The sequence below is a fragment of the Perca fluviatilis genome, chromosome 2 (genome assembly GCF_010015445.1).
Source record: "Perca fluviatilis chromosome 2, GENO_Pfluv_1.0, whole genome shotgun sequence".
NCBI classification, from domain to species: domain Eukaryota; kingdom Metazoa; phylum Chordata; class Actinopteri; order Perciformes; family Percidae; genus Perca; species Perca fluviatilis.
In genome coordinates, this window is record NC_053113.1 from 39,814,227 (window position 1) to 39,838,869 (window position 24,643).

The following is a 24,643-nucleotide window of genomic DNA, read 5'->3' on the forward strand; positions in this document are numbered from 1 at the left end:
AACTCAAAGATATTCAGTTTACGGTCACAAAGGAGTGAAGAAACTAGAAAAATATTCACATTTAAGAAGCGGATTTAGAATTTTGTCATAAAAACATGACTCAAACCAAATAAATGATTATAAAAAATAGTTGACAATTAATTCAATATTTTACAACTAATCTATTAATCTTTGCAGCTCTACAAATGTATAATTGCTTGGCTAACTAGAAGGCTGTACTTCCTAATGACAAACTTCACACCACAATGCAATGTATTGCACTAATATATATATATATATATATATATACTTTATATATATAATATAATATATATACTAATATATACTATTAATTTATATATTTTAAAATGAGATATGATTGGACTAAATATACTACATGTAAATGATGCAAGAGTAATGTACATACAATCACAGCACACCAATAAGTTTCTGAATGTAATTTGCATGGCCACTGCTATACCCACAACGTCACAGAATCCATCCCTGTGACTACCAGAGTGTGCAGCAAAAGTTCTTTGAGATTTTTCCAGTGTAAAATCCACATTATCATACAATAACCTCCAGAAGTTGTTTTTACAACGATTCAAATACAGGGGAAGAAACCTGCCGTATGAGGGTCTAAATGGAATTTTGCAAGCATCCTTAGAAGTAATCTTCCTTTACATACATGTATATATTTCAGAACCCTGGTTTGTTTCGATGCACAGACTAATCTTCTGTTCAATATTACAAGAAGGAGACAAAAACAACACTAAATCCAAAGGCATTTTCTCCTCCCCTTTTCATGAATGCGGACTAGCATGCTTATCTTCAACGTGCAGGTTTGCACAGTTCTACTTGAAGGGTTCCGTTTCACCAATCATAAACAAAAACCAAGAGTAATTTAACACTTCTTTAGGAATTACCATTCCTGTTTCTCAGGGAGCATTTACCTCTCAGGCAAAATCCTTTCTACACGTGAGGATTTGCAAGTAATAACTGTGAAATGCAGCTGAAACATGTTGTTATAAAGGAAACCAATGGAGGCCCCGAGAACAGCCTCGACAAACACCCCGCTCTATTAGTATGGAGCTCATGATTCTGTGGGACTGGGATGGGCTTTTATATTCTATGGCCTCACACTGCTGCTTTCAGCAAACAGTCCACCATTATTCGATCTGACAAGAGAGCAAACACTGTGCATTCAAGGGTCAAGCAAAAGCACGTCCCCCTCTCTTTGTCAAGTCCCTTCATCCTGCATCCGTATGTTGCTTTGTTTTCTCTCACATTTTCACACTTTCCCTTGTATCCCCCTTTGTTTTTTCACTCAAGACTCTTTTCTATTCAGTCACCAGCATCATTGGAGAGTTATATTTAACATATGCACTTGTAACAATGCTGGGGCAGCTCCTGGGATGGAGACAGATTTTTTTGTCTCCATGAGCTCATCCCTTCAGTCAGGAAGTGCGTGACATGACTAGAAAATGTATGTTTATTTTTCAAGATTAGCCCAAAAGGAGTGTAACATGGTTTTTTTTATGGGTTTTTATTCATAAAGATGTTGTAATGAGAAGCCGGTTTACCCTTATGACTCTTCCTGTATCTTTTTCAGCAGAGTTTGCCTCATGGCTGTCAGGGCATTCATACAGTTCATAATTGACTGATAATGAGCGAGAAACTCTCGATTTTAAATCCACAATGACCTTTACAAGTGAATGGTGAAGAAAGCCCTGCAGCCGCTGATTCAGCCTTTTGTTGTTGTTTCCCCTGCAATTGCGAGTTCAGGCTTTAACTCTCTAAACCGTGTGGCTGATTGTTAATTAAGACACTCAAGGCTGCATCCTCTTTGACAGACAGGAATGCCATTCAAGGGCAATCAAGGAATACTTTGTCTGAACCTCACCTACACAATCGAAACAATGAAAGCCCTTAGCAGAAACTTGCATACCTCTTTTGGATTCTGAAACCCAAGGACGGCTAATTGATTTATGTGCTCGCTTGTGGAGGGATGCAGGAGAGAGTTAGACTTTTCATCTTTTCAGTTTTCAGCTGCAATAATTACCATTCTGCTGAACAAGGCCTGACAACAAAAGGCGCCTTACAGTCTTAATGAAATTATAATGCACCATACAGTATGTGTTCCATGTAGAGGTTAAGATTAGTGCAGTATATATTTATATATAGTAGTATATATTTCCAAATTATGTTAATATAAATAATGATGCTGTTAATGATTGTAGCGTAAGCAAATGGAAGGAAATAACTTGTGCCCACCCAAGTCTGAACAGCCTGTTTTCCCAGCCCTAATGATGTAGCCATGATCAGGGATAAGTCCTGACCCTGCTTGACAGGACACCCTGTGCCCCCCGGTTGGAAATCAGCAAGCCGCGACAGAGCAGATTTTCTGCAGAGTTGTGCATCCAGAGTTGGCCTGCTTGCTAATGCTTAAGGTGTTTGGAAAGATTCTTTTTCAACTACTATTTCCGGGCGAAGGTGATAGGATTATAATTAAAAATCCATGATGTTTGCTTGTATGTAGTAATTTCTACACACCGAGAATTAGTAACCTCAGCAAGTATCCAAAGGGTACTGTATTGAGTTGTTTTTCTCTCTGCTGTTTGGATTATTATAATTTTTTTTAAAATCTACACACATTGATTCATACGATATATATATTTTTTAACAAATTAATTTTGAATGTCCCTCAATAACTTTAAAAGAATGCATCTCTCCAGCCAATGTGTGGGTTTGTGTCAAATGTTTTCTGTAGCGGATGTCAAATGATGTCATTTGTGGCAGTGTGTGAGGACACTAGAGCGTGAAGCAGAGTCCCAGGACAGGAGTGACCTTTGCCTGCGATCACACTGTACAGTACTTCCTCTGACACTATTCTCTCCTGGGCCACACATAAAGGAGCCCCATCTGAAATAAGAGCTCTGGGAATTCCTCACTGCCTTTCTACACAGGCCAGGGGGCTCCTATTGTGACAGCAAGAAAGTCACGGAGCAGTTTCCACAACAACCTTATGCTGCAATTTGGAATCAAAAACAGAAAGTATGGGAACAGGATGAAGGTTGCTGCTTTGCTTAAAATGTCTTTTTGCTGTTAACCACACTGTGGGGGACAACATTTATAAGAACACTGATGCACCTTTTCTGTGTCATAAAAGGCACATTAAGGAAAATTCGCCACTTTTAATGTGGATGTCCAATCAGTACTGATGGGATATGTAGTCCATTGAAGAAATACATTCCCCACTGTGCGCTATATTAATTGAGAAAGCGAGTTCTCCTGTTCGCAGAGCCCTGACAGCTGTGCCAGGATTTATGGCGCACGAGCGGCATAAACTCACAACGTTTTAAGAAAGAAAATATTCTTACACCTAAACAGAAAAATACAACCGCACACCATGTGAATTTAAGTTTGTCACCGAACCAAGACGAGATTAATTAACGTTACCTTGTTAACTCACAAAACACTCTTCATTCAAACGGGACAGAGATTAAATAAAACGAACCAAATTCTTCTTAGTTTAAGCTATAGCGTGTAGTTTTTGTCGCCCCAATAAGAAATTCTAAGTAACGACAACAACACTGTTGGCGCGTCCACATGACGCAAGCCTTCAGTGATCGCACACCAGTGGGGGGGCACCACATAACTCAAGCTTTAACAATATTTTCCGTAAATTGTTATATTATTCACTTGAAATAGTTGAAAGACCATACATTACTCGTTTATGAACACTAATTTCACAATAATAATAATAATAATAATAATAATAATAATAATAATAATAATAATAATAATAAATTATAAATAAATCAATATTACATGACCACTATCACTCCCCCTCCACAATCTGTCAAAGTTGAGTTGGTATAATTGTATGTATAATTTGGGGTATGGGGTTTAATAATCAAAAGTGGCCAGTTTAACCCCCCCAAAAATGTTATCATAATGATGAATGTAAAATATTTACTGTTATAAAAATGATAAGTGGTTGGCTTTCTTGGTTCAATGTAATTGGCAAGCAAAGAAAAAATATTTTCACACAACCCCCCCCCCCCCACCTCTGGGTGAGACTTGGTTGCGTCCAACCCTTCAACGTGTTTTTCAAGCACATAGCCCGGCATGCCCGGCAGACGGCAGAGAAGTGTAAAAGACCGGTCCACAGCCTTCGCTTCTTTTCCTAGAACTCGTTATTTCTTTCAGAGGACTTTGTTCAATAAATCCATATTCTTAGATCTAATATTGATAGTCTTTTTTCCATATCTTATTAATTTTAGGTCATTTTATTGTCGTTAGCTGTGATGCTAAAGCAGTTTTAGCTTTCCCATGACACTTTTGAAAGTTTTTAAACAATCAGAGGAGTTGCTTTCAGGGCCCGTGAAATAAAGTCGGAAAAATACATATTTGACCGACCCACAATGCTGCAATATATAGTATTGATTTTGGCTTTTTGAATTGATAGACATTTTGAATTGAGACATTTAAATATAGTGCTCACTGCTCATATGCCTACATGTATGTATCTGGATAAGTTAGTAAATTACATTTGAGAAATCCCCTTGATTATGTCTGATATTTTTGCCAGGAGGACAGCACGAGTAAAGGGGTAGTAGATGGGGGTGCCTTTGAGGTATAGTGCCCAGGGGCACCACATTGTCTTAATACGGGCCTCTGTTCTGAACACATCCATACTGAGCAATACACAGAGAGTTGTGTGGTCATTTGGCAATGGCTTGAATGTAAAGAACGTTCATTAAAGGGGTGATAGAATGCAAAACCGATTTTACCCTGTCATAGTTGAATAACGACAGTTCGGTGGGTAAATAGGACATACATAGAAGCTCAAAGTCCCACTGACACCCCTTTACTATGAAAATCTCATATTTTGAAACTGCCGCTGAAAACGGGCGAATCCCAACAAAGCTGAGTTGCTTACGCAAGCATCTCAAAATCGGGAACCTTAAGAGAACAGTCACGCCCCAACATTTACATAGGCTACACAACTGACCTGAGATCAGGTAGTCTTCTGAATCTAGCTAGGTCACGCAGATCTCTGCTATTCCATTACAAAATTCACTTCTGAAACTTTTTTGCAGAAATCAACCATATAAAGCTCAAATATGGGCCGCTTTACGAAAAAGGATGGCTAATTGCAAATTTTCTCCGACTGTGTGCCGGAGTTTAGTGCCGGTGTTGGTGCTGCCTGGGTTGCTACATCACCACCCTGACCGCAGTGTCAGCGAGCTTGTTAGCGCGCAATCTTTTACCCGCAGCCCGCAGGTTCCAGTTAATCTTATAATGGGTATGATGTGTTGAGTTATTTAAACAAACAATCGGGGAAATAAAGCCTCTTGTCCGCGAGTCTCATTGATAGAGCCGCGGTGAGATGGAGTCCATCAATGAGAGCTAGCTAGCCTCCTCCTAACTCTGACATTCACAAAAATACATTCAATTGATATCCGAAATCGGACAAGTGTTAGCTAAGCTTTGTAAGACCTTGAGGAACCTGTAATATTCATGCCGTGTGACGAATTCAAACTGTAAATATACTTTAGTTATACGAAAGTGAGCAAGCTGCGCGATATTTCCCCATTGTAATGAATGGGACATATAGCAATAGCAGCTGCTCGTCCTACAAAGACGCTCTAGCGTTCATAAAAATGCCTTAAAATCAAATCGGACACAACGGTTAGCTTTATAAGACATTGGGGAATGATGTAATATAAGTGGGCGGGCGAAATTCAAACTGTAAATATAATTTAGTTATGGCGACAGTGTAGCTAGCTAGCGGCCGGTATTTCCCCATTGTAATGAATGGGACATATAGCAAGCACGCTGGCTGGTCGTTACAAAGACGCCCACCAGCGTTCATAAAAATGCCTTAAAATCAAATCGGACACAACGGTTAGCTTTATAAGAGATTGGGGAATGATGTTGTATAGAGTGCGCGAAATTCAAACTGTAAATATAATTTAGTTATGGCGACGTGTAGCTAGCTAGCTGCAGTATTTTCCCATTGTAATGAATGGGACATATGCAAGCAGCGCTCGTCCTACAAAGACGCCTCACGTTCATAAAAATGCCTTAAAATCAAAGTTGCGGGACGAAATTCAAACCGTAAATATATTATAGTTATGGCGCGGCGGCTGGCCGCAGAGCCCCGTAGTGCAGTATCCACAAAGGGTGACTTTGCCCTGGGTATGGAGCCCAGCAGGCTGCCGCTTTCTCGTCAGACTGTGTGGAGCTCCTAAAGTCCGACACGTCTTACCAAATTTGCAATTAGCCATCAATTTTTGTAAAACGGCCCATATTTCAGCTTTATATAGTTGATTTTCTCGCTAAAAAAGTCTCAGAAGTGAATTTGGTAATGAAACATTGCAGTGTCTGGAATATGAGATTCTGCCGCTTCTCTAATGTATGTGGTGTGGGATTCGCTCAACCAATCAGCGCATGTCTCTAACGATGTGCGTATGGCAAGTCGCTCAACCAATCAGCGCGCAGCTCATCTAAATATTCATGACCATACCATATTTGGAAGAAAAGCTCTTGTTACAAATAGGGCCAAAACACAGGGATGCATAAGGGCCCATAAAATATCAACCAGGCCATTTTCAGCCCAACCAATGTTACATACCCCATTAGGAGACCATAAGGAACAGTGTGAAATACCCTATATAATCATTCTATCACCCCTTTAATATAAAAAAGTTGCACACTAAAGCCTTAAGTCTTTTCACTACCACCTACCTGAAGTAGCTTGGCAGATTTGGCAGCTGCGGCCGGCTGAGCCCCAGATACACAGAGGGCTAGATTTATCAAGCCGTTTGCGGCTGTTTCCAGGCGCTAATTAGTCGCAAAGACGGACGTAACCGATGCGGGCTATTTACAAACGGGGCGCACTTGGGTAAAATCGCAGATTGTCTGCCACATGAGCGAGAAGAGACAAGTTGCGCTTTCAATATGCGTTCGTGGGAGGGTCGTGGGGAAAGTGGGAGTTCCACCCAAAAAGGTGGGAGGATAAGCGCAAAGTGCACCTAATTATATATTCCGTGGTATTTATAAAGACTGTCAGTAAGAGCGCCCCTCTATTCTGCGGGGGAAATTCTCCGCCTCTTTAAAGCAGGTCTGAACCAGCCGCAATCGAGTTTCCTCGTAGACCTTTATGCCGCTGGTGAAATGGCAACAGTAATTTGAGCAAGACGAAGACATAGGCGAGGCTGAAAATATTTTTAACAGAAGAATCACACTTTGTCAGTGAACACAACATCATTTAGCGTTACAGATCAAGCAGCCATGCAATATTAGAGTTACTGGAAAAAATCAAAGATGAAATTGAATCTCCCACTCAGCGTTCACATTCCATTCCAGCAGTTGTTAAACTCCTTGCTAAATTAGTCATAGCATCAGCAGTGGGAATATCGCAGTCTGCACTCAGCCATATCATAGCACCAGTACCGCTTTGCTACAGCGCAATTTACGGTATAGTGGGCGGAGAAAGACGCTGATTGCCTGATGGGTGTCAGGGTTGATAAATACTACGCAAACTGTGGAAGCATAGCGTGCGCTATTACCGAACTCGCATAAACAGACGCAGCGCAAACTGCGCTAGTGTTAGTAAATCAGGCCCAGAGAACAGTAGAAAGAACTGCAGGCTTTTTCACACATTACCCCTCATTCAGATAGATAGAGATACATTTTGAAAAATTGCTGTATTGTCCCTTTAATTCATAAACTAATAAGTGAAATGCTTTGCTTTAAATGACTTGAATGGTGAATGTTGGTTAATGGTGCAGTATTTTCAAAATCTGCTCTTGTTCTCATGAACTATTCACCCTGTGTGCTCATCCAGCCATCACTGTTATGTACTGACTCTGAGCAGCTGAAGTAATAGTTTGTCAATCTTAGTGTCAGGTTTTGCCTGCATAAGGCTGAACAAGAGGAAGAATATAATGATTAATGTGACGCATTTCTACAGCTGTAGAGTGGTGAAAATATGATCCTAAAAGCTTTGAAAATTGTATTGTCCATGTAATTTCATCACCATCAACATAACAAGATAACTAGGTTCCCATAGAAATTAACAGGAAGTCAGATTTCTGAGCAACGGTGTAAAACATTAACGCCTCTTTGTTATGGCATTTCACCTTCTAAACAGCTATAGCAAATGTTTTTCATGATATGGTCATTGAAGGTTTAAGAAAAAAAGGTAATTCCAGCCATTGTATTCCAAATTTTGAAAGAGCACTGAGAATTAAATCACCTCTATAGTTGTGGTTCATATGGTAATCTCAAAGAACTTTCCCTGCTGAGAGCAAAGCCTCACTTGCTTTAAGCCTTGCATGGCTCTCTGACCCAGCACTTTTGTTCAGAAGTGCCTTTGGCCTTTCTTTCAGGCCCCTCGAATGTCGCCTCAGAGTGACCAATGTGTTAGAGCGGACACAGAGGCGACAGCGGCCAGTATGGAACCTTTGGAGCGGCCACATTTATGGCGGACCACTTCCCTGAAAGGCTGTGCTTGTAGTAAAGGGTTTAGGGCCTGTGAAATCATAGCAATTCTAAATCTCTCAAGCCATGGCCAACTCGTTACTGCTGATACAAGGCTTAAGGTGATTAGACCATATCGCGCTCTCTCTCTCTCTGCTCTGCCATCTGCTTTCTCTCTTTCAACAGGATTACCATATCCCTTTTCCCTTAATTGGAGAGGTGAAAAGTATGCTGGTATGGTCTGGTACATTATAGAACCCAGAGACAACTCATTTAATAGAGTCAATATAAGTTGTGATGATATATTTTCTTTGAAGCTTCATCACAGATTTTATTTAGAACAGTATTTGGTATTGATAATTCTCTAACTTAAGTAAAGTCAGCTGACCATTTTGTCTCTTATTTCTTGTCCTGAAAGCACTGTGGAGCAAATCTACTACTACAGCATCATTTCAAATGCACCACTTTCAAATTCTAAAGACCCATTAACGGTCCCTAGACACGGCAATGTTCATCAAACACTACAATATGAATGTCTTAGATGGAATGATATTGTGACAATTCTAGAATTCGAGCCTTACTGCTTGTGGGGCTTTAAGTGTAAATATTGCTACAGGTTTGCTAGGGGAAACATCATGGAGTGTTCTAAATGGAAATGGTTCATCCTCTGGGGATCATGAACAACCACAGGAAATTTCATGGCGATCTGACCATTCGTTTTTTACATACATCTTCCACTGTGGTCCGTTTGAATGGCATATAAGAGGATTCCTTGTAAATCATACGCCTAAAACCAAACTAAAATCTGATGCCTGTGAGCACTTTGCTGGTCCCCAATCTATCTCTATCGTACGTTGCTTGACGTCTTTAATGCTGCAGTGGAATACAGTTATTGCACATCATGGAAACTGTTAGCACACAAAGTCCATTTGCAATACATGATCACTAAGTATTTTTAGATGTATTGTGTGCTCATCCCAATTTACCCTGCCTAATCAGTGTAGGGCTGGCTCTGTGGGCAAAGGGCCGCCTGTCTGTCTGCCTGGTTGAATGAACAGACCAGGGTCCATGGGGCATCGCGGCCCCACGATGCTTCACGGTGACCAAATAAGGGCTGTCTGCAACATGTATGCTGGGAGGAGCCAGGGGCACTAAGTTGGCACAGTCCAGTCTCTCGCATTCTTTGGCCTCTCTCAAAAGGCTTCTGTCCCTCATCACACATCTACATACATCACTCACTGTGTGAGTGGACACAACTTGTGTTAAGAAGTGAAACTACATGAACTGTACAAGGTCTTTTGTAAAAAGGTTCATGAACCAAGGCTGGTTATGGTTAAGTGGTTAAAATAGGTTGAGACTTTGTTGATCCTATTATTTAGAGACACTTACACTACAAGTGCTAAAAACTTTACTAGAATTTAGTTCTGTATAGTAATCCATTTTTATTATTATTTTTTTTATTAACTTGTGCAATAAACACATCATGAAAGACACTCAGGAATTCTCTTAGTTAGTTGAAAGAGTTTCAGTAGAAACTGCACTTTAAAAGTTTTTTTTGTGTCTTTTTTGCTCCTTTTGTGTTCATTTCTATCTTCAATTTGTTCAATAAAATAATATTGGAAATAGTTTTTCAGTTTTTTTTAATTCAACAAGCAATGTTGTATTTTAGCAGTATACTGAAGGCAGCAGAAAGGCAGAACTGAGTACATTTTAATATCGGTTCATGTATTGCAAGTAATATCATTATCGCGATATTCAACACCGTTATCGCATATCGCATATTTTCCTCATATCGTGCAGCCGTACTAGAAACCAACAAGACAGAGTGCATTAAGTTGGCACAGTCCAGTCTCTTTTACACTCTTTGGCCTCCCTTAAAAGGCTTCCATCCCTCATCACACATCTACTTTGTGAGTGGACAAGGTTTCTTTTGTGTAAAGGTTCATGTATAAGGCTGGTTAGGGTTTAGTGGTTTAAATAGTACAGCCTGACACTAAAGTTGACACTATTATTTAGAGAGACTTACACTACGAGTGTTAAAATGTTTACTAGAACCCAACAAGACAGAGTGCAGGCAGGCAGTCCAATAATTTAAGATGACTAGCCACTGGGATTTGTAGGATTCCTGCTATTACCATATGAATTTAATGAGAATATGGATATTAAGTAGAAATACAGTCTAATATAAAGTTCATGTACCTTATCTTATGTAATGTAGTCACTGCAAATGATGTATGTTTCTGCACTAAATTGCGCAGCAGTGCAAAGAGTGAACATTAGAGAAACCGATATTGTTCACTAAATTCTGTCTCGGTGCTGTGAGTGCTGGTTAAAGATTAACTCTGCTGTTTTCCTTGGGGCCTCTTTGAAGTGGACTTACTCCAACCCCTGCTTATCTTAATTAGAAAGAAATCTGGAGGAGTGAAGTGGTCCTCTGGAAACGAGCACCTCCACTCCCCGGGTCCCTGAAGGCCACTCTGCAGCTTTGCGCGGACTTTAAGGCCTCCTAAACTCAATATTTACTCATGTCACGGTGGGATTGTATGTAGTATAAACTGTGACCATAAATTACTTTTTTTCTGAGCTTTGAAAACGCTGCTGGATTTATCCTCCTCAGATCTTAGATATGAAAAAATGAATAATTAATAGAGCCTGTTTCTGTTTGTGAATACTGTTAAAAGGCAAACAGGTGTTTAACGGGATTCATCTTGAAAGGGAGAGCTGCCTCTTTGAGGCTCAGCTTGACGTGTAGGCTGTTTCTTCAGTCATGTTAATAATTATGCAAAATGTAACCATGTCATGCTTTTATTGAAATGTATGAGGTATCTGGGGTAAATCCCACCAATAACCAGTTCTAAAATGTCCCTGCCTGAGTGTTTGATTGTAGAGAGATGATGATTCATATCATTTATATTCTCGATTTTTGATCTTGAGATCAAGTGTTTCTGCTATGTTATACTGTAGCTATTACAAAGCCTATGCCAGCGTTATGAAGTTAGATAAATAGCCAAGACCTTCTCTGGTTTCCATTACCTCAGCGGAGAACGGTTTCCTTCACGACTCAGAGATCACACATGCAGTGTTTACCGGTGGCATGCGTGCCATGTGGCTGGCTTTAATCCAAATGGAGTAGGGAGGTCCTGTCATACACAGGTCACCTGTCTCCAGAAGAATGATGTGGAACACACAGGAAGCAAAAATCTCACACTGTGGTAGACCTCAAGAATGTACCAGTTATAAAATGTATCACTTGAGACTTTTTCATGCAAAGCACACATTTTCTCCTTTTACCAGTCAACCTTCACATTTGCAACATTTGTTGCTTTAAGCACACAGTGAAAGGTGAAATTGTTCACCTTACAAAATGTGTTTTCTTTGCACACAGCATTTTAGGTTTCAGATTGAATTGTGTATCATTTTATTACATCAGACCTAATACCATATTGACTTACCAAACAACTTTTCCCGCTGTAATTGTATTCAGTGCATGTCTCCTATGATAGTTTTCATGCTGTTTATGATGCAAATTATAGCACAACACAAATTGGGTTGTGCACATAAACAGGGACCGCTGGCTGAGCAGACAAACAACACCAACTATAGACATTTGAGAAAAAAGTCATCACAGGACCATATTGACTTCCATAGAAATACAGAGGCACATTCTTATCATAATAGGAATTGTGAAGGAAACAATGCTTTGAGTCATAAATCAGGGACTAAATCAGGGATTAATATCGATGTACACAACTCTGAAGTGGTGTCTCTAAAGTAAAAGAAAAAAAATTTCTGATACAAAGAAATTCTGTGTTAATGAGAATTTCATAAAATGTATACATCTAAAAGATTCAAACATTTAGTTCATCCAGGAGAGAGAAAATCGAACAGTTTCTCGTCTCCTTTCTGCTCAAGTTCCACAGTTTCTGCCGCATCTTGTCCCAATTACAGCTCAGTGTCGACATCCCAGAGTCTGTCTGAAGTTCACTCTGACCTGAATCTACGTGTTCAAGGAACAGCGGCATTGCTCTTCTGTTTTCTTCGTTTTCTTTCCAGCATTTTTGACAAAGCCCATTATTGCGGCAAACCAGAGCTACAAAGATGAATTAGGGAAAATCGTGTTTCTGTAGCATCTCACTACATTCATAGTCTTCACAACTTTAAGTCCTCTATCTGGTAGAAAACGTCAAACCCCTATGTGTTCATTATGGATTAATCAACTTTATTCAAGTCACGTATTTAAATCAGTTGTTGGTTTTGTATGAGATGGGGGGGACTGCGCCCCGTTTTTCTTTTGTGTCACGCTGTCTTTGTCCCAGTTATGGCTCAAAATTGTCAAAAAGCATTGATGTCCGGGCATTGAGAAACAATTTTACTCTGTGTGAGGAAATATCTACACTATTAGAACAAAGGAAAAAAAGCTTTGAACAAGTCCAGAGGACATTTCTCACACTCACTCACACACACACACACACACACACACACACACACACACACAACGCGTAAATGCATGCACCCTCACGCATAATAAAACACCCAGGGTGAATGTGTATGGATCTCACTGTGACCATCGAGGAAGGAAATGGACACAGCGGAGCAGTCAGCTGGACCTAACAGATTTACTGAGCATAACCACAAGGGTGGGGCAGGGTAGAGGCTCTCAGTCGCGCCTAGCACAAACAACAGCAACACTCTGAAACCTCTGAACAATGCAGGGCCTGCACCCTCCCGGCAGTTTCGCTTTTATTCCACCACTTTCAGAACTGCCAGATGTATAGTGGCTCAGTCATCTGTAGCAGCAGGCAGCAGCTCTCACTATGCAGTCTGGAGGACCCATGCTGATTTCTAGGAATCAGTGGATAATTATTTGGACTGCTACTCAGTGCTCTAGAAATAAAAATTGAAGTGTTTAGTGGTTTCTGTAGGAGTCAGTGTGAGTTCATCTTTGCAACGTTTTTTTTTCAGTCTGTTTGATGCCTGTGTATGTGGCTCTGCTTTGAGTCTTTGTGGTCAAACGGTAGCAGCGATGCCCTCCAGGACAGTAGCCTCGGCCTTTGAATCCAACTTCAAAAAGGGCAAGGATAAAATGACCCAGTTCAGACAGGAAACCGAACACCTTTTATCTTAATTAGGAATGATGCAATTAGATGGCACAAACTCAATACATTTTGCATAAGGGCTGCGCACCCCTCATACCTCCCACTGAGTGCTTGCTCGGAGTCATAAAGTCCTAAAGGTTAACGAGAAATGATTCAAATGGAGGTGTTGAAAATTCCTGTGCTACTCCAGAAACAAATCGCTATGGTAATTTTCCAAACATGTTTTAGATTATTCATTTTCAGTGAGGCTATTTGACTTTTCCTTGCTAATTTCTAAAGGAGCCATTTCAAGTTCCTTTAACTTTATCAACTGTATTTGTTTGCAGGAGGCAACCAACTGAAGAACCAGCAGTTCCGTCTGAACTGGGCTTGGATCTCTTTAGAGAAGCAACGCTACGTGGTGGACGAAGAGGTCAAGTTCCTGGAGGTGGTGCTGAAACGGCGAGGCTACCTGGGGGAGACCTCCTTCGTTAGTAAGCAGACACTGCCTTTGATTTCATCGAGTCGCTTGTAGTAAGAATTCCGTCCAGGGTGATATCAATGATCATTACCAGACCCAGTCTGCAGAGTTTTTGACAGTTTTCAGCAGTGATCCAGAATGAAAATCAGCGGAATGTTTTTCTGCTTGAGGTGGAGATGCGTTAACATTCTGAGTATTATTATTTATTCTTTTATCTGCGGAAAATCTGCAGAAAATGTCCGGAATTATGTGTGGCCCTGATCATTACTAAAGTTTAGACAGCACTGCGAGCGGGCAGGCTTTTCATTTGTTCAAACATTTCTATTTCATGTTAACTGAAATGTGGATCTTTATCTGGATCTAGATCTGCAACAACAACAACAAAAAATCAATGAGAAAATAAATGAATGTAATTTAAAATAATCTATGAAACATATTACATGGATACTACAAAATAAAAGGAAGGAGTGAGAAATAAATCAAAAAGGACCAGATACATGGGCCAGATTTCTTTCATTAAGGTAAGCAGATCACAAGAAAATGGACATATTTTTGTGTTGTAGTGACATACTGGACATATTCCTCCACACCATAATCTCACTTGTTGCTTTGCTCAGGACTCATTTACACCAACTTTGAGTGAACCTGCTGACAGGTATCCTGATAGCTAACACTCAAACTCAAAATAACACACAAAATGAAAAACATACACTCCTTGTCAGAAGATATTGATTCCCTTCAAGCCGTTTGTGTTTTGTCTTTGTAATTTTTTGGACACCTATCAGTTTACTTTTACAGTAGACAAGCTCTTACAGCCCACACAGTGCACAGACTTGCACACTTTGATATATTTTAGGACAAGTCTAAGGCTGGCATAGACACCCTTTAGGGTTACACATGTCAAGTCTATATCCTTGATGTTGCACTTCACGGCAAATTTCGCCAGATGCATGTATTTTCCATTTCCCTCCGCTTTTTTGTTTTGGAATTATAAATTCGGTGGATTTCTGAGGACTATGGTTAAAGTGATGGTTCGGAGTAATTTACCCTAGGGTCCTTTGCACCATGACCTCGAGCCAAACACCCCCCCAGAAGCTTTTTTCACCTGGGTCTAACATTGGGCGAGTTAGCGTAGAGTAGCGTTAGCCGCTGAATAGCTTAGCGCGGGGCTAATGGACCCACGTTTGTATCTCTTAAATGACTAATAATGCCCGAAATGATACCAAAGGTCTACACTAGTACATATAGGTTATGCACTCATAAAACGATGGATTGTAAAGTTTGTAAGTACACCAGAAGTTTATGTAAATAACACTTGCCTGCTGGCTTCTGCTCTCTGCTGCTGTTGTTGCTGCTGTGAGTCTAACTGCAGGTAGCAGCAGCAGCAGCAGAGAGCAGAAGAGAGCAGGCAAGTGTTCATAAACTTCTGGTGTACTTACAAACTTTCCAATCCATCTTTATGAGTACATAACCTATTTGTACTAGTGCTAGACCTTTGAATCATTGCGAATTGTCATCATTTAAGAACCAAGCAGATTCAATTAGCTCACTATTATTCAGCGACTAACTTATCAAAGCATAACCCAGGTGAAAAAGTCTGGGCTTTCGAGTGTCGATAGAAAGTACTCGGAACTCATCACTTTAACTGCTCCTCAGATCTCTGCAGGGTAAATCCAGACAGCTAGCTAGACCATCTGTCCAATCTGAGTTTTCTCTCACACAACTATTTTGCAGCGGCTCTGTGCGGAGCTTAGCACCGCCCATCATGATTGTGATTGGTTTAAAGAAATGCCATTAAACCAGAGCACGTTTTCCTCCCATCCCCGAATGCTATGTGGAGTAGCCAGACCCTCCTCCAGTGCGTTTTGGAGGAGGGTCTATACAGGTCTAGACCTTTCACCCGTCTCCTCCGGTCAGTATTTACGTTCCAATCGCACAATAGCACAGGACAATCCCTCAAGGACCGCATGCGCACAGAAGAGAGGTCACCCAAAGTTGGTGGCCATTAAAAGACACAGTTCCAAATGTTAGTTCTAGGAATGTTACTGGCCGGAACTAAACAGACAATAACTGTTAAGACTGTTTAAAAAAAGACAAGCTGCTGTAAGCATTTATGAGTGGCAGGAATTTTAACTGCTCGCACCGTTAGTCTTTTTTAGTGCTGCCATTTATTCTGTCCATAAATATGAGGTGTGATTAAAATGAGCTGATGTTAAAGGCCAAAACCCACGGGATCGTTGGCTCTACCGTCGACTTTATATATTTGTATGCCCCAGGGCGTCAGACTAACATCTCGGAGGTGATATGCAAATGTTGCTGACCTTTATAGTGCCTCACACTGCACAGTATATGTATATGCGCAATCTCTGCCACTCAAATTAAAAATACACATCTCAAGGCAGATCATCACATACTCTACAGATATGCCGGCAGATATAGTCGTTAATAATCCACAGTGAGTGGTGACCTCGAGCTCACCCAGTAAGAGTGTGCGCTCCCATGTAGGCTGAGTCCTTTGCAGCGGCGCGGGTTCGAATCCGACCTGCTGCCCTTTGCTGCGTGTCATCCCCCATCTCTCTCCCACCTTTCCTGTCTATCCACTGTCACTATCTCATAAAGGGAAAAGACCCAAAAAATAATCTTAAAAAAAAAAAATAATAATCCACAGTAAGTAACTGTGATAACAAGAACACACTTAATATTTGTTGTTTATGTTGGTACAAGAAAAAAAGAAGCTGAAAAAAAACAAACTGAAATGCCTTTATGATGACCCCACAGTGATCTCTCTGCAAATTAATATTAAACAACAAAATAATATATCTTGTATAAGGAGCTTGATGAGGAGCAATCACATAATTGTCCTTTGTTTTGATTTTCTGGAGCATCGCTACTGTTTTATTAATGGCTGCATCATAAATTAAAGAAGCGTTACGTTGAACCTTGGATGCACTCGGTGTTGAGTGCCCAGAGAAAACATGCCTCGCATTTTCATAACGTCCAACATTCGTGTTGTGTACTTTTAAGGCCAAACCATAGCTGTTCATAGTGCAGTTTCTTATGATTGAGGCAGCATGAAGGAGAATGATAATGGATGAGGGAGGGTGATGTACCTCTCCATGCCGGTGATGGAAAGCACACAAAAGAAGCTGCAATTTAAATTGGACTTTACAGCGCCCTCAAAAGGATACTAATAGCAATAAAGTTTCTCTTTCTAAATGCACAAGTGGTGAAAGCTTACATGTTGTCCATTTCTCATTACACTAAGTGAGTACATGTTTACATCTTCAGACATTGATTCTTTGATTATACACCACTCTTTTTTTCTTTCTGTCAGTCTGTCAGTATGAAATGGCTTTGGAAATATAGTTTTTCCAATTTCTTGCCAAGAAAAACATTTGCAGACCTAATTTAAACATTGAACAGAAAATGGTTTTGGTGTGCTATTACATTAATGTCTTCTTGTATTTCACCTGCCAAAACCTTTTGCCTTTTTCTGCCATGTTTGGGACGTAACATGAGCAGGAGTTGTTTGAATCTTTAATAATTAATTTGGGTTTCAGTGAGAAACACGTTACCTAAAAAATCATTAATCCAGACAGATTATTTTTTCACACATGCTTCAAAATATCTCTGCAGCATTCCCCCTGCAGGTACACAACTAAAAACAGCAGCAGCAAACTATTGGTGCCCCTATAGCTCAGTTGGTAGAGCGGGCGCCCATGTATAGAGGATTACTCCTCAACACAGCTGGCCAGTGTCCGACTCCGACCTGCGGCCCTTTGCTGTCATTCCCCCCTCTCTCTCCCCTTTCATATCTTCAGCTTTCCTGTCAAAATGAAAATGCCCCCCACAAAAATTCTTTAAAAAATAAATAAAATAAAGCAGCAAACTATTTTAATGAAGCAGCATAAACCGGCCACCTGAGAAGTCTGACAATTCAAGCCACCCATCTGCCTCAGCGGTGGGATGCGATAGTGACTGATCCTAGGCCAGTACCTTCTCATGAAGACTGGGGATATCTCCTCTTGCCCAGCCCTGCCTGAGTGAACACTGATCAGAGGAGCCCACTGGTGGTTCACTGGTCAATGTGCACACAGTGCAGGTGTCACCAGTTTGGAGGCTACAGCAAGCCCACCTGCCGAGAAGCCTCCGAGTGAGTGAGTGATGTGGGCCATCCAATCCAGGCATTGTGCACGAGAGTTAAGAGCAAATCATACCTCTCCTCTCCTAGCTAGTCTTTGAAGACTGCTGATTTTTCAAGCTCCATTGAGCTTGACCATTTTATCTCAGCACATATGTGCAGGGGCCTTCTCCTTCTGTCTGTACTTGCATATCAAAGCCCACTTCTTTTTTATATTCATCAAAGAGAAGAATGGTAATTTTCCTAAAAGCCCAAACTTGTGCAATTCTCAATCTGGGGTCTTTTGAAGATTTTGTGTGTAGTTCTTATGCGATACTTCAGTTTTTCTTTTCTTTCTTCCTTCCTGGGTTGTAAACAAACAGCATTTATTTTTTATTTTTTCTTCCTGTTATGGTGCTGATACTCGTGCTTCATTTATTTAATATTTCCTACATTTATGGAAGCCTACAGGATTGCCTTGGGGTATGCAGCCATGCTCTTTCTATTGACTGCAAGACCCCTGCTGCTTGTTGTGTGGCCAGTCAGAAAAAGACAATGGAGAGGCTGTGTGACATTTCAGCGGCTTCAGTGCTCCTTCTCGACAGGAACCCTGCCAGTGTCACAGCTATAGGGACTGTAGCCCCATCAAACAGCTCGCATGCCGAAGGTCAGGCAACGCATATCAGCCTCCAATCCACTGCTGCTGCAACATAACAAGGCAGACATAAGGGTTAATTGGCTTTATTCCCACTACGGTCATTTGAAACACTGGGGTTGGGAAACTGCAGCCAGAAGATGGTCAGATATTGTCGTGTTAGACCAACTGGGACGTGACTTTTTCCTGGTTTAGAGGCGATGAAAAACAGGAGTTTAATTGCATCTTTTTAATTGACTGATTGAGGTCTGTTTAACTTTGACCCTTTATAGTCACACATATCAGGATTCACAGAATGCACATACTTTCAAGAAAAGTGCTTGTGCATGAGTTCTGGAATAGAACAACATCAATTCTGTCAGGTCCATAAAGTCAAGAACACACATGACAATAAAAATGATTTAGGAAATTTTTATTGAATAATTGCATTTCAGCTAATAAATTCTGAATAAAATTTTGGCGGTATGGCTCTGTTCAGGGAGTCCTCTGACCTTTCATGAGCACCATGAAATAGCAGAGAGTCAGAGGACAGAAGCAGCATTAGGGAACGCTCACACAGTTTAGGACGGTGTGAGCTGAACTATTCCCCCACATGAACAGACCAGCAACGATGACATAGAAGCAAACGCCACGTTATACACGACAAGGAGGAGCTGGGGAGGTGGTGGGCGGCAGAGAAGCGAGCAGCAAGCAGGTAGGAGCAAACTGAATCTGCTTTAAATAGGGCGCCCTGTTTGAGTGTAGCCATTGAGCAGCGAGGGGTGTTGACCAGCTGATGCGCTAATCCAAATCAGCTGATGCAGCTCAGCTGGAGCAGATCAGCTGATGAGACCGTGTTGATGGCCAATAGCGTTAGCAGCGTCTTGACTACCTGGCCTGCCAGAACTGACGCTGACGCTCAATTAATATCTGATGTGGTAGGATGTCGAATTCCTACTGACCCGATTGTTTCGTTACTTAATGACGACTCTAAATTACACCTGCTTGGGAGACCGAGGAAGGTTTGGCTAGCCGGCTCAACCGCAACCAAGAAAATGATAGCTCAACGCTATGTATATGTGAAAAATGTATATTAATGGTTGCTGGTACTAAAACCTGACCAAGGTGATACATTCTCTAATATGCCTGATGTTTGGCATTTTCACAGGTTTAGCAGAAGTTACCTGATTTTTATAATACTAACTATTTTTTTCTCCATGTCATTCTTAAGGTATAGGCACAACGGATGGCACTGCAGAAAAGGACAAAGATTTCCAGGGGAAATCTCAGAAACAGGTGCAGTTCAACCCGGGCCAGACCAAGGCCACCTGGAAGGTCCGGATCCTGTCAGATAGCGAGTATGAAGTGTCCGAGACCTTCCAGATCGTTCTGTCTGAACCGGTGATGGCAGCCCTGGAATTCCCACAGTTCGCTACTGTGGAGATCCTGGACCCTGACGATGGTCAGTAATGACACGTTTACATTTATTTATCTTGCTTAGAATGTTGATTGTGTTTAGTGTTTTAGTGAGATTAAATACGTTCTTTCTTAAAAAAAAAAATATCTAAAACAAATATTGGCAAAGTACCTTGCATTTTGCATTTTTGGGGTTTTTATTGTCTATAATGCAACACACTCAGGTCACAAGTGGAGCTACAATAGAGTTTGACAGCAGAACATTTTCCAGCTATGTGAAATATTGTTTAGCGTTTGATGTTGGGTGTCTTAAATCATGTGACATTGTTTTGCACGGATCTTCAACAATCATACAGAAAGAAATCCATTGTAGAAAGGGATGAAGATGTCAGTTATATTTTGAATAGGGGGCCGCAGCCTCAATGGCCAGCACACCCATGATAAACTAGTTGCTACTTTAAGTGCCAGCAACAAATAACACATGGATGCGCTTTCTCGGTACATTAGAACATGACAAATCTATAAAGACAGAGAAAGAAGGCAATGCACTTTAGGGAAAGTATAAACCAATACGAAGTCATTAAAATAGGCTACATCTTAAGGAATGCACTGAATATCTTAAGGAATGCACTGAATTTTAAGTGCATTCGTTGCAAAGTGCACTCTTTTCTGTGTACCTAAAGGTGAATCTTTTTCTAGCAGCAGAGATTTCAGAATCATTTTGCCCTCATCTCAGCTGTGAATGCTTCTGTCCATCTTCTGAGGGCATCAGAGCTCGATATTGTAAATACAAAATATGTTTACATGAAGACTGAATGCTGAGAGAACTAACAACATCCTGCACCTTACCTTATTTATGGAAACAGCTACATAATAAGTAAAAAGCAAACCATGTTTATGGGCAGTATTTTTCTTTTCACAAGTGTAGATAAACAAGGTGAAAAGGATATATGGAGATAACCAAGCTGACCGCCCTTGCATCTGAAATGAGCTCTACAAGAACAGATGAGCGGTGGAAACAGCTTGACTGTGATACAGCTGAGTTACTGTAGAGACGTATAAATATGGATAATTATCCTGCTCATCCCATAGGGCTTCATTGGGTGAAAGGGAAGAATTTGCTGTCAACAATGTATGCTAATTATCAAGTTTAGTTGGAACACTGTTTCCCAAAACCCCAGTCTCTGGAGGGCAATCAACAAAACTGGCAGCTATCTCTCTGCAAGATGTGAATTTATATGTTTATTTCCGTTTGCCTTGAAAAGACATTGTCTTCCTACAGCCATATGCCCATTATCATTTCATTATACTGTTTACTGTTTCAAAAGTTTGAAAGATTTTGGCCTCGCAAGGTCAAATAAACTCTGAAGGCTCATACAAAAATGTATTTTCTTTTGTTTCTTTTCACTGAGAGCAGAATAATAGAATAGCCCAGAGGCTGCCACCATGAAACTGTGAAAAATAAATGATTTCACACCAGACAGGGTAAAGTGGCTCAGACTGAAATGAGCTTAGCGTTTGAATCAAGAAGTGAAGAGTGGCCACATCATCCTGGTCCTCAGGAGGGAAAAGGATGGGTCAACACCCTATGAATGTGGGTGACCATGATGCTCTTTGAGAGGCAGACAAAGCCTCTGTCTGAGCTCGGTGGATTTCAGGGGGGAAATGTTGAAAGCTCATTACCTTTCTGGTTGTCATGTGCAGCTCAGAGAAGGAAGGGGACAAAGAGATGGAGATCTGCCAGTAAAACTGTTGAGTGAAAAAACAAATTGTTTAATGCGTAAATTAACACACCTTTTTATTCTAGCCAATTTATGTGGGCAACTAGACTTCTTATATGAAAGTGTGTGAAATGCTGATTTGTACACAAGGATTCCTTACTCTTTTCCTAAACAGCATTATATTATGGATAACATTTTTCCGCATCCACGTCTCTGTGTTATTCTGTGTATCGCTGTAAGCCGACTCTGGGTTGGAATATTTGCTGCAGATGAATAAACAGTAGATGGGTTTTGATTAAACGTGATGGAAGCACAATCAGAGGAGCTGTAATGAGAGCTGTCATTGGTCCCAGCGTGTAAGCTCCAACGCCTGTAAGCATGTGTATACTGTCACATATGCTTTGAAGCTTTTTCCTTTTCTTCATCTCTTATCATTCAGTTCAGTTCACTTGACATTCAATTTATCACATTCAATATGCCAGAACACGGTTTTGTGTCTCTGGTGCTTCCACATGCATACAGACTTGGAAAAAACCATCCATGCTATTTTGAGTGAAATACGGGTTTCTGAATGTAACCTGCCTTCAGTCTCCGGGTGAGCTGTTCAGAATCTGCAGGGCTTTTTACGTCAGTAGCTGAAACGAGGGGGTTAAACAATGCTAGCACTAGCATGCTAGCAGTTAGCCCCCTCGTTCTCAATGGCAAAACACTGCTACAACACACACAAGTTCACCATAATCCAAAAAAGAACTACTTCCATGTCCCTGTTCTGCAGGTATTCCACGCAAAGTTGGAAGTACGCCCTCGTTTAGAAGAAGTCTCCCGGCTAATCCTGTCTTGTACTGACTGCAGTTAGAGAAACAGCTAGCTAGCAATTGTGAGCCTTAGCTAGCTACTGCACATGTGCGAATCCCAGCAAAGATGGTACAGAAGTAGGATGTCTCACTCTGTAGCTAAAATAGAGACCTGAACACATGGTGAAAAGAAGAGCTGCAGCAATGTGCAGTACAACAAAAATATGGTGTTTTTTGATAATTAAACCATGTAAACTTATTCTGGTACAACCTCAAAATACAATTATGAACCTGAAAATGAGCATAATATGGCCACTTTAACATAAAAGTAATTAACTCCAATAATATTAACGCACTATGTCAAAATAATGATCTAATGTGGATGGTTTGTCTCATGTACAGAGTCAACAGTGTTCATACCCTCAGCTGCATACAACATAGAGGAGGACATTGGTGAGCTGCTTATCCCAGTGCACAGGAGTGGAGATGCCAGTCAGGAGCTCATGGTCATCTGCTACACTCAGCAAGGTAACACAAGAACTATGCCTTGGAGTTTAAAGAGGCGCTATGCAGTTTTGGCCATTTCTTTGCTGTTTTCGCTTTTTGCTGGCAGGTTTCTCTCTAGAGCTCCCCCTACAGCTTCAGAATAGATATTTGGCAGCTCCTATGTTTACTCGTGTCTGACTCCTCTCTCGGTCAGTCTGCCGTTTCCTCTTTCTCTGTTCCTCCGACAATGCTTTCCCAGCTTTCTGCTTCTTTTTTGCCGGCTCAGCCATGACGATAGTGTGAAAAACTCCATCGGTACCTTGTTAGCCAGTTCCTGAACGGGCGTATGTGTGCAGTGCCGTGAAGCAATCACGTGATATTTCCTTACGGCGGCCCGCTGGCCGAATATTGCAAGGGTGGTTTTTCCGCTCACAAGTACTAGGGGGGAGTGAGACGACCACCATTCAACCCGAAAAAAGTCATATAACCATTCCAATGACTCCGAAGCTGTTCAGTTAAGGTCAATTAAGCTAAAAAAAAAAAAAATGCATAGTTCCCCTTTAAGTGGACATAGGAGCTTTAACATTAAAAGCATGGTTTTAATTAGCGTAGGTATTTTGCCAGCGGTAACGTTATTAGTGTTATAAAGTAAAAATAATTTAGTTGGCAAACTTACAATTTGAGCAGGCAGAGTGACTATGTTCCTAACCTGTAGGATTTTTGCTTGTGCTCGTTGAGGGAAGTGAAGAAAAGTTCAGTTGTAAAGGTCAGTAAGGCTATATCCAGCGGTCAGAAACACGCAGCTGAAATATGGAGGTATTCATTTACAAACTATCGCTTAGTTTTATTCACAGTTTATTCATATCGACACTGTCCAAACTGCTCCAAATTCCAAACACCAAGTTCATTGGGTACCCAGCAATTCACCCGCCAAGTGTGAAGTAGATCGGATGAAGGGTTGTCAAGGTATTTAAAAGACAACCGGACACACAGACGCACACAGACTCACGCACACACGTTGTTCATGAAAAACAATTTTGGTGGAAAAGGAAACCATATTCATGTATTGATTTGTCATGTGAAAAACACACTGTATTATGGCAGAGTCTGGATCATTAACTTTGCTTTCTGTAATCCTGTTTTCTGTCCACTCAGTTTCGGCCACAGGCACGGTCCCCACCACGGTGCTGTCCTACTCTGATTACATCTCCAGGCCTGAGGACCATCGCAGCATCCTGCGCTTTGACAAGGGAGAGGTAGAGAAATCCTGCCGGGTTGTGATCATTGATGACTCCCTGTATGAAGACGAGGAAAGCTTCAATGTCACCCTCAGCATGCCCATGGGGGGCCGTCTGGGCTTAGAGTTCCCCGCAGCTAGAATCACAATCATTCCCGATATGGAAGACGGTAAGATGACATTTCACTGATCATAAGTGTGAAATGG

General features: G+C 41.0%; 1 protein-coding gene across 1 annotated transcript in view; it reads left to right on the forward strand.

Moving 5' to 3' along the window:
• Window positions 1-24,643, forward strand: part of frem2b (FRAS1 related extracellular matrix 2b) — a 68,624-nt gene that overhangs the window by 17,430 nt on the left and 26,551 nt on the right. The window contains exons 3-6 of the mRNA XM_039781071.1: window positions 13,895-14,041; window positions 20,014-20,244; window positions 23,116-23,241; window positions 24,355-24,606. Coding sequence (XP_039637005.1) covers window positions 13,895-14,041; window positions 20,014-20,244; window positions 23,116-23,241; window positions 24,355-24,606 — 756 coding nt within the window. The remainder of the gene's footprint in view (window positions 1-13,894; window positions 14,042-20,013; window positions 20,245-23,115; window positions 23,242-24,354; window positions 24,607-24,643) is intronic.